At 39.4% G+C, this 10,004-nt stretch overlaps 2 protein-coding genes across 5 annotated transcripts; both read left to right on the top strand.

Annotated features, from left to right (window-relative positions):
- The first annotated feature begins 786 nt into the window (after window positions 1-786).
- Window positions 787-4,637, top strand: LOC145422403 (uncharacterized). Its single transcript, XM_080293754.1, has 5 exons — window positions 787-2,620; window positions 3,135-3,209; window positions 3,378-3,767; window positions 4,031-4,132; window positions 4,297-4,637. Exons 1-5 carry the CDS (start codon window positions 2,389-2,391, stop codon window positions 4,635-4,637), a joined length of 1,140 nt encoding a protein of 379 aa, XP_080149880.1. The 5' UTR covers window positions 787-2,388.
- Window positions 4,638-4,682: 45 nt separating this feature from the next.
- On the top strand, window positions 4,683-7,956 carry LOC113030017 (uncharacterized). 4 transcript variants are annotated; one of them, XM_080293748.1, is made up of 9 exons: window positions 4,683-4,821; window positions 4,945-5,038; window positions 5,145-5,247; window positions 5,625-5,742; window positions 5,827-5,918; window positions 6,042-6,156; window positions 6,236-6,505; window positions 6,648-6,824; window positions 6,908-7,956. In XM_080293748.1, the coding sequence occupies exons 2-9, from the start codon at window positions 4,989-4,991 to the stop codon at window positions 7,099-7,101; spliced, it is 1,119 nt and encodes a 372-aa protein (XP_080149874.1). In that variant the 5' UTR covers window positions 4,683-4,821; window positions 4,945-4,988; the 3' UTR covers window positions 7,102-7,956. The 4 variants fall into 4 exon arrangements, with proteins under 4 accessions (XP_080149874.1, XP_080149876.1, XP_080149871.1 ...); XM_080293750.1 differs by lacking the exon at window positions 4,683-4,821 and having other exon boundaries at window positions 5,007-5,038; window positions 5,145-5,251; XM_080293745.1 differs by lacking the exons at window positions 4,683-4,821; window positions 4,945-5,038; window positions 5,145-5,247 and adding an exon at window positions 5,259-5,489 and having other exon boundaries at window positions 6,239-6,505.
- The last annotated feature ends 2,048 nt before the right edge of the window (window positions 7,957-10,004 follow it).

Here is a 10,004-nt window from a genome sequence, read left to right as displayed (position 1 = left end):
AATGCCTGTCATATTAAGAAAGCAGTGTTAAATATCTCTACACTAATGACAGTCTTGTATTCTCATTTCTTTGAACAACTGCAAAATGTTTATATAACATTCTTCAAACATCACTTAGTCATTTTTTTAAGATATGACTACTTTGTGCTTGGAACGGTTCACAGCCAAGTGTGAAGCGGTGGGAATGAGAATCAGCACCTCCAAATCTGAGGCCATGGTCCTCAGCTGGAAAAGGGTGGAGTGCCCACTCCGGGTCAGGGACGAGTTCCTGCGACAAGTGGAGGAGTTTAACTATCTCGGGGTCTTGTTCATGAGTGATGGGAGAAGGGAGCGGGAGATCGACAGACGGATTAGTGCAGCGGCTGCAGTGATGCGGACGCTGTACCGGTCTGTTGTGGTGAAGAGGGAGCTGAGTGTAAAAGCGAAGCTCTCAATTTACAGGTCGATCTACGTCCCTACCCTCACCTATGGCCACGAGCTGTGGGTAGTGACCGAAAGAATGAGATCGCGGATACAAGCGACAGAAATGAGCTTCCTCCGAAGGGTGGCTGGCCTCTCCCTTAGAGATAGGGTGAGAAGTTTGGCCATTTGGGAGGGGCCAACACGTCCTCACTCCCAACTCGTCAAACGTGTGACGCATGGTCAGGCCCCCTCTGCTGCACATATGGACGCGCAGGGTACCCCTCTGGCGTCGGGAATTGACGTGAAGGGTCCTCCGATTGAAGAGATTTTGTCGGTATATTTAGACATTTTCCAAATCACATTGTAACGACCTATACTGAACACAATAAATTATATAATGCAGGCAACTATCTGAGAGAAAAGTACTGCAGATAAAACTAATTACAGGCTGTTATTTGTGTATCGGTTCTTGCATTGACGGAGTGAGCGATGTATGCTGGGTAATGGCACAGCTAGCGATTGGGTGAATTTATTGCACCGGTTTTATAAACTGTTCTACAATCCTTTTGATATTTGGAAATCTGTCGATCATTCTGCTACAGCTGTAAGATATCTTCTCCAACTCCTCTGAATACATGCAGTCATTTTACCGTCTGCTTTGGCTAATCACGCTCTTACGTATTAAATTAAATTAAATGCCTAATAAAAAAGCTGTTCTTTTTTATTAGGCAAAAACATTTTCGGCAAAAAAGCATTATGCAAAAACATTTTCGGCAAAAAAACATTATGCAAAAACATTTTCGGTGCTGTTAAGGAATTCACAGCGACTCACTTGTTTATTTTTGAGAAAGTTTATTTTTTTATCATATCAGATGAGCGGCAGTGACGTCAACGTACTCGATCGTTGTTCTTTTTTATTAGGCAAAAACATTTTCGGCAAAAAAGCAGTATGCAAAAACATTTTCGGTGCTGTTAAGGAATTCACAGCGACTCACTTGTTTATTTTTGAGAAAGTTTATTTTTTTTATCATATCAGATGAGCGGCAGTGACGTCAACGTACTCGATCGTACCACAGGTAAGTGCGAATCTGAATCTGTAGATTTTTTAAAATTATTTTTCTTATTTAAAACCAAAAAGAAAACCCCGAAACAGTGAGCTCACAAAGCTGCTTTTAGCAGTTCCATGGGTTAAGATTAGCAATTTCGTGGAACAGCGAATGACTTAACATTTAATAGCATATATGTTACCACACCACATGTGCTGTAAGTTAGCTAAATTCATTTCTGTTAGCCAATCAAGTTAAGCTTATCATATATCATCATCCAGGGTACAGTGATAGAGAAGTGTGTGCTGACGTTTGCTGTTGTTGCCACTTTGTAAAGTTTGAGGGTTCTAATAAGGGTCAGTGTTGCCAGATTGGGTTGATGCTGAAATTGAAGATAGACGTTATCTATCAATCTAGCTCTCTCTTTATGGCTCTCTCTCTCTCTCTCTCTCTCTCTCTCTCTCTCTCGATTTTAAACTTAATAACAGCATTACATAATCATTAAATAGCAGACCGATCATCTATGCTGCAAATGAAATACAAATGGACACTAAACAGGGTTTATCTAAATCGTTACAATAGGGTTTAATGTATATATTTATTTATAAGGTGCTTCTGAATTCTGAATACTTTTTTTTTTCTAAACAGGTTCTTCATCAATCAGCCTATTATTGATTGATTCCTTCCTACATCTGCTTTTTGAAAAACTGCTAAAGGCACTTTTAAGAGCCACGTCAGTCTGTTTGTATCTGTTCTTACTGCTGTCCTTATTGGTCTGTCTCTCTGTTTCTGCCTCGCTCTGTTGGTCTCTGTCTTGTTTGATTATTCTGTTTGTGTGTGTGCGTGCGTGCGTGCGTGCGTGCGTGTTTGTTTGTTTGTTTGTTTGTTTGTGTGTTTGTTTGTGTGTTTGTTTGTTTGTTTGTTTGTTCTTCTTTCTGCCATGAGTGACTCCGAAATTCAAGATCCGTTAAGGATCCTAGATAATCTGACTGATCAGCAGGAACAAATTGATGAGCTCCAACACCTCGATGACATGCTTGGTGAGCTGAAGCAAGAGGTAGCTCCTGTACCTGTGAAGCCACCTGAACTAACAGTAAAATGGAAAAAAAGAGACAAAGATGGAAACCAACTCTATGCGAGGCCAAGATCAATCCGGAGTCAATTACATAAGGGTCAGTACTCTTTCATACAAGATAATTTGAAGATATAGATTGTATGGACACAAAACCATAAATTTAACGTATTAATTAATTTAAATATTTGTAAAGACAAACAGGAAAGTAATTTGTTTGTTTTGACACAAAAGGACATTAAATAAACCACAGAATTATCTCTTAAAACTGAATGATCCCCCCCTAGCAAGTATGGCATTCATTACGTTATGTTAGTCCAGTAACAAAATGTGGCTGACAGTTACCTCCTCACAAGGATTTTGGTAAAAGATATTGGTACTTGGCAGCACAGTGGCACATCAAAAAATGTCCTGATTTCAATTCCACTATCAGACCAGGGTCTTTGCGTGTAGAGTTTGCGTGTTCTTCCCTTGTTTCTCTGCTCGCAGGTTACCTGGTTTACTCCCACAGTCCTGAGATGTGGAGTTTGGCTAATTGGTGATTCTAAATTGTTTCTGTGTTATAAATGTGGATTTGATTTGTGTTTTTGATATACTGTTGATGTTTTATACAGCTGCCCACAGTCAGAAGACCAATTCTACCACTAATAACAGTCACTGTGAGGTGGCATTTGCCCCAGAGACTGTTGGTATGTACTCCACTGTGTCTTCACTAGATCAAAGCAGTATGTTCATGTGTTTGCAGCAATTGCTAGCATATTTATAGCCATCAAGCTTTACTCTCATAGCTACTCTGTCCATTACACTTTTATAATTTAATCAATTTTAATAGAAAATGTATTTGTTTTTTTTAACAGAGCACTTTCTACAAGAACTCCAGAGCTCACTGAATGATTCTTCAGACGATCACCATGAAGCACCACCACCAAAAGCTCCTCTTTTGGCTTCCTTGAACTGGAGCACAAGAAAAACTCTTTTTTCAGAGAGTTGGAGGGCCAAAAGACCCCATCTGGTGAATACCATGGCAGCTCAAGAAAGTGTGTCGGAACATATATGCCAACAATGTGGGAGCAATCCAGCTGTGCTTCGTTGTCGTGACTGTCTACCACGCCCCCTTTTTTGTGATAAATGTGATGTCATCACGCACACCAGATATGTCCTTCACAATAGACGTGCCATGACTGCCGGATTCTTCCAGCCATTGCCTCCAACAACTTACATTGTAAATAAGACCCTTTGCCATGATGGTAAGTTCTGTGACTAAACTTATTATGTTTACTGTTTATACATTTCCCTTACGCTCTCTCTCTCTATCTCATTTTTTAAAAAAGTTGATGCTTCCTCAGCTCTCAACTACACTGTTAGCTTTGAGCTGTTAAGTTGTTTTTTTTTATTGTTTCAAGTAAGGCTCATTTGGTCCTACCATATCTTAGTCACATTTCAACGTTTTACTTCATAGTTAATAAACTTATTTAAATCATATGTTACGCATACATGTTGACTTCTTTAGCACGACTTGTACCTGTGGAGAGCCCAGTCACAATCTGCGGCTGTCCACCAGAGTGTTTGAGGGTCAGACCAGGAAAGGTTGTTGCTGTGGTCACAATGAATGGTAAGAAGAACTTCATTTTGTCCTGACTGACAACCATCTGTAAATAATTCACCTAAAACTAAACCCTCACAAGCATTGTTGCAGTATATTCTGAGACAAAAAGAAGACCTAACCCAAAGATAATAAACTTTTACTCTGGAGTCATGAGTTTTTCACTTTTCTAGGACGTTACAATCTCAGCATGCCAGAGCTGAGGTGTGAGACATGTGACGCTTCTTGGACTGCTGGAGTAGATGACCTAAATCTAAGTGATTACTGGCCCGCTACCCTTCACTATTCTACTTTGTACACAACAGATGTCTTCTTCACATTTGAAGAAATGAAGATGGCATCACCCGGACTCTCCTGCAAAGCATTTTTAAAAATGCTTGATCAACGAACTCTCCACTTTGGCCGTGTGAGCATTTTAGTTTATGCATCCTTTACAGTATGGTTCTTCTGTGTTATTCAGGATTTAAAAGTCACTTGTAGCGTAGTTGTTTTCTGTTTATGTCTTTCATTTTAAACCAGACGGGAAAGATCTCTGCAGATGGCTTTAAGAAAAGTTTCTTTGAGTGGGAAGCCGTGAGATATGAATTAGACAAGATTTTAAAGGAGGATCCCTTCACATGTCATGCATGTGCCCCAGACATGCTTGCAATTTCAGTGGATGGAAACCGCAAGCATTACCGTTTCAAGAATGCAGCCAGGTACAGCAAAATATGTGTAATACCAACGTTTGTTTCAGACAATGTGACTATAAGGTGCACCAATTAACTTTGGACTTACTTTGTATGACACCATAAAGTATACTGTATTGCTATTTTGTTCAGATCTGAGGAACTGGGCATCTTTGAAGACGCCTTCATAGCAAAGGATGAAGATGTGGGAAGATTTGTGGACTACATACACAGCACATCCAGACATGTAAGATTGAACGCTCTAATTACATAGACATAATTATGTTAACCTTTAACACTCTGTTGAAGAGATTGTGAAAAGACATTGTCACCAGCTATTTAATGCATTTTAGGTCTCCGGACGAGGTGTTTGTGGAGGGGAGTGGTCAGCAGCCAGAGAGACCTCCCAAAGATCCAGCAGCAAGGTGGATGAGGAGGGACTGGAGCTTGCAGTGTGTAGGCATGGAGTGCTGCTCCGTGCTCTAAATATGTACAGGGGTGAAATTTTTGCTTATCCCTTGTACCTGCAACAAAAGCTGGCCAATAGACATATCACTTTTTTTTGTATGGATGTTACCTGCAAGTATTGGCCATATCTTGAAAGAGTAACAAAAAGCTGTCCAGAGCTCCAGCACCTTCTTAGCATGAAGCCATTTCTTTCAGTCTTTCATGCTAAAGCCCACGATTTCAAATGTGAGGTATGAAATTCTGACTTTAATGACTTTATCTGAACAATTGCACATCAACATTTTGTGTAATTTGTATTTTATCTGTGTGTGTGTATGTGCATCTGTGTGTGTGTGTGTGTGTGTGTGTGTGTTTTTTTTTTTCAGGTGAAATGGAGTGGAGCATATCAAGATGGGGCTGGTTTGACTCTAGGGGAGGAGGTAGAGCAATGTAATGCCTTTTTGTCAAGGATTGCAGTTACCACAAAACATATGTCCAAAGCAGGTGAGAAGGCAAATCCTGCACTAGTTAGATTTTAAGTGTGTAATTATGATGAAAGTGGTAACACTACGTTTTCGGTGTTTGCAGGACGGAGTGACATGCTAACTCTTATGGCCATGCGCTGGAATCAACAAAAGCTAGACCGGTTGGCCACCTCTCTGACCCATCGATATCAGAAGGTAATGATATTGTTACTTTATTTTTAGATGATTACTCCTCTGTGTTCTTATTATTTGGAGTAAACATGTGTTTAGAGTTTTTTGTTTGTTTGTTTGTTTTTTAATCTCAAATTGACAATGTAGGCCACAAAAGCTCTTCTAACCCAGCTTCAGAACCTGGAGTCCTTAAAAGTCCAATTAGCAGTGACTGACAGTCAACTGGATGAATGGGTCAGTGATGTAAAGGATTGGGCAGAAGGTGAGCAAAAACTGATTCAAAAATGTGATGCAATTGTACAATGACTTTATGTAAGTGTAGCTGTGTTATTTCTTCTAAGCAGCAACAACAAGCACAAGTGATATTGATCCCTTGGTGAGCAGAATCGAAGTGCTCGTAGCGAGCATAAAGAGACGATCCCAGCGTCTGTACAAAGACACCGATGGAAATAAAGCCCGTGCCAAGATTCGTCGCAAGATCAGAGAAGAGAAAGGAATCTTGACTTCTGCTGTGGAAAAATACAACAGAATGTTTCCAGACAAAGAAACTCTGTGCTTGGAAGAAATTCTGTCTGGTGACACAAGCTGGCCGTGGCAGCGGGCACACAGCGGTAGTTGTACATATATGTTGTCTACTTTCAGCATATCTGACATATAATGAAACCCTAAGCTTCAGGTGTTGACCTAAAATCATTTATGACTTCAGACGTTCTTTGTGAATTGATTTATAACTTTGTTATAAATGCATTTCAGACTCTGTCAGCCTTACAACAAAGAGAAGGGCATTCGATATCATCATGGCAATAAGAAGACTTGAGGAGGAAAAGAAGATTCTTGTTACAGAGATGGACCATCACTGGAAATCTCTTTCAAAATATGATGATATCCTGAAAGAGCTGTCCGGCCTGTTTTCCAGTGAGATATTTAAAAGTATGTATTTAAGTAATGCATACAAAACACTGACTGTTTCTTAAGGCATTAAAGCAGACTAAATTATATGTTCTATTTTTAAGTTTCGCATTGTGGCCTAAGTGAGGAGGGTTTGAGAGGTCTACAGAGCATCATCCTCAGAAAACGACAGAATGTGAAACAAAACAAGCTGCACGCAAGACAGTGTTACATGCAAGTTTTGTCAGGAGCAAAGAACATTAACCTTGATCATACTTCCGACGATGACTTTTACAGTGACTCTGAATATTCTGATTAAAGTCGGTAATAAATATCTGTAATATATCAGTTTGTCCTCAAAGTTATATCAACTTGCTACCTTGCAGGTTTAATGCTGGGGGCCCCAATTTTTTCAAGTTGGCCATAGACCAGTCATTGACAGTGCATTCCCAAGACTTCATCACATCAATGCATATAGTTTTTTACAAAGACAGCTGGCACATTTTTATTTAATGTCATTCGTAGAGCTAAAAACTATTCTGTTACACTGTTTTTAAACATGCATTTTGGTAATACATAATAGTACACTGTTATGTATCAGAGGGAGATTTTGTACTTTTTACATTTTTGTCATGTTAAGTTACTGTAATATATTTTTGGCTCACAGAATTTACAAGACATATTGAAATGTGATTGATAGAACTTTGTAAGCAAATTTCAAGTATGCTTGTCACAGGTGAGAGTTTTCATTCTTGAGTATTTTGATGTACATGTTAAGGATATTTTCATGGTATGTATCATTCATATCAACAGTATCAATAATGTTTGAGTGCATTACTAGTACTTGTGCTTATTTTTAAAATAATCATACTACAGTACAGTAGGCAGTTCAGCTGATTCTGTCACAACAACCCTGATCCACAAATTAACTTTTGGATATATAACTTTTTTTGTTTAGTTCCAGTTGTACAGCGATGTGCTCAACCATATATTTTTTTTAAATTTAGAGTATTAATTGATCCAGTGGTTACTAAGCCTACAGTGTCTTAGGGTGGACCAACATCATTGTCATTTTACCCCCACCAAATTTCATTAAGTTGTCTGTATCACTGTAGTTTATTTGTTTTTATATTACCAATGACCACAATCAAATAAAGTTGAAAAATAACTGTCAGTTTGATGTTTTCATGCAGTTTCAATGGATCATTTTGTTACCACAGTTAAAATTTAGCAACATTTATATTTCCATGACAAAGACATAAAACACATTTCTGTTTAATATAGTTATGACTGTAGACTTGATATGTAAAAACTGAAAATGACTGTTAGAGTTTGTATTGTTGATTGTCATTTATGCTTAGAAATATTTAACCATAGATGCTTAGAGGTGTATAATCAATTGTGTAGTGATAGGTTGTGTGATCTTTAACAGGCTACAGAGGCTTGGTGTGCATTCCACACTAGAATGCACACCTACATCCTGGGAGCATGGGAAAGTTCGTACCTTGCTTAATTGTTTTATGGTAGGATTAACGTAGCTACGTCTGTTCTAGTCCAAGTGCTTTTGTGTATAAATGAACTGCTGGACTTCCTTACTGTGTTATCTAGGATGAACCATCTAGGGTGAGGGGGAGGCTACCCTCTTCCTGACCAAGGATGTTTGACCCTTTGATCAGCAGTCCACACACATTTTGATCAGCAGTCCACACACACACACACACACACACACACAGGCAAGGTACTCTTTGTGTGTATGTAGACGTCATATGTTAATGAACCTATGCATATTCATGTAACCTCAATAAAAGGGCAGTGGTACGGGAGAACGGACGAGAGCAACTGGGGTCAAGTGAAGGAACGGCACTCTGTCCGGTCTCTCCCGTGCACGAGTAACATGAAGAACTTTGCCTACTTGTGTCTTGCTTTGCAGTGTAATTATATTGTCTTCAACGTTCCAGCGGATGGGTTCAAGCTACAAACCTATCAATGACTGCCAATCATGTAAGTAATTTGTGAAAAAGAACGTAGAAATCTATTTCACAAACAAAAACAATTTATTATTTGCAACCCTTTCAATACTATAGCCCACATACAGCACATACATTTATTCCACAAAAGGAATAGATGGATGGCCACTATGGAGAAAGGCAGTCCTGAAACTTCATCAGGAGGACAAATCGTTGTGTGCATCAACTTCACAGTGTCTTTTGGTCTTTTATCAAAAGATATTTGCCATTTTTTAGTTTCTTTTAAAGTTCTTGGTTAGGTTTAGGGATTAAAGACCAAATCCAGATTATAATATAAAAATATTGTGACACATCATCAGTAGTGGGCCTTGGATTCATTGGGTGTTTTGGCCCTTACCAGTAGACACCCTCATAAATGGAGGCCCTGCCAGGGTTGATCAGGCCCCGGGGTGTGTCACTGGTTGATGTGAAATTGCTATTTCTCTTCTACTTTTTCCTATTTAGTTTTCTACAATTTATTTTCTTCTATCACTTTACTGCAAAACGATAAGTACTATTTAGGTCTTTAGTGCTTAAAGAGCCTCACTTCTTAAAGAGATAGAAAAGGTGAAAGAGAAAAGAGATAACATAGGAGAGAGGAGAGCCGGAACTGGGGCATGTGATCTGGCATCCCATACCTCCACGCCCAGATCGGGCTGTACCCTCTACATCTCCACTGCCTCCCACAAACAGGAAAAAGAGCTGAGGGTAGAAGCAAAACGTTTTTTCATTCCTGCCTTATGTTTCACTACCATGAGGTTAACTGCACAGCCCCAGGAGCCCTGAAACAGCTGTATCAGTCAACAAGGCTTCAGGTCTATCACAGTACAAATTATAGTGTTATGTTTTCTACCCTTTTGATGCCCCCTGCTTAGGTAGCTCCACCACAGTTTGATCAATTCTGGGCATGTGTGTTGCGGATAGCTGACTGCCCAAGTGATCTCAGCCCTCTTTAACCACAGCCAGTGATTGGCCCACTCAGCAGTGTTAGCTAATTTTCTTATAACCTGCAGCAGCACCTGTCCTCTGGCTCCAATCTCTTTAAGCAGTTTTGCTATTGTACTGGCCCCTAACCCTAAATAGTAGTTCAGGTCGTATCTCTCTACAGAAACAGCTTAATTCTCTTTCTCCTATGACGGCCAATATTTGTTAGTAATATTCTAAAGACAAAAACGACATAGTCCCAATATACAGGGTTAAGTGCTGTTAGAGCTCA

This window comes from Astatotilapia calliptera, chromosome 3 (genome assembly GCF_964374335.1).
Source record: "Astatotilapia calliptera chromosome 3, fAstCal68.1, whole genome shotgun sequence".
NCBI lineage: Eukaryota > Metazoa > Chordata > Actinopteri > Cichliformes > Cichlidae > Astatotilapia > Astatotilapia calliptera.
The sequence above is the reverse complement of the archived record's forward strand: the minus strand, read 5'-3'. Positions and strand labels throughout refer to the sequence as shown.

Excerpts from the sequence above, each read along its gene's own strand:
- LOC145422403 (XM_080293754.1), top strand. The coding sequence starts at position 2,389 with ATGAGTGACTCCGAAATTCAAGATCCGTTAAGGATCCTAGATAATCTG. Across the intron at positions 2,621-3,134 it reads CCGGAGTCAATTACATAAGG|CTGCCCACAGTCAGAAGACC; the intron begins GTCAGTACTCTT and ends TGTTTTATACAG. Across the intron at positions 3,210-3,377 it reads ATTTGCCCCAGAGACTGTTG|AGCACTTTCTACAAGAACTC; the intron begins GTATGTACTCCA and ends TTTTTTTAACAG.
- LOC113030017 (XM_080293742.1), top strand. The coding sequence starts at position 5,280 with ATGTACAGGGGTGAAATTTTTGCTTATCCCTTGTACCTGCAACAAAAG. Across the intron at positions 5,490-5,624 it reads CCCACGATTTCAAATGTGAG|GTGAAATGGAGTGGAGCATA; the intron begins GTATGAAATTCT and ends TTTTTTTTTCAG. Across the intron at positions 6,506-6,647 it reads GTGGCAGCGGGCACACAGCG|ACTCTGTCAGCCTTACAACA; the intron begins GTAGTTGTACAT and ends AATGCATTTCAG.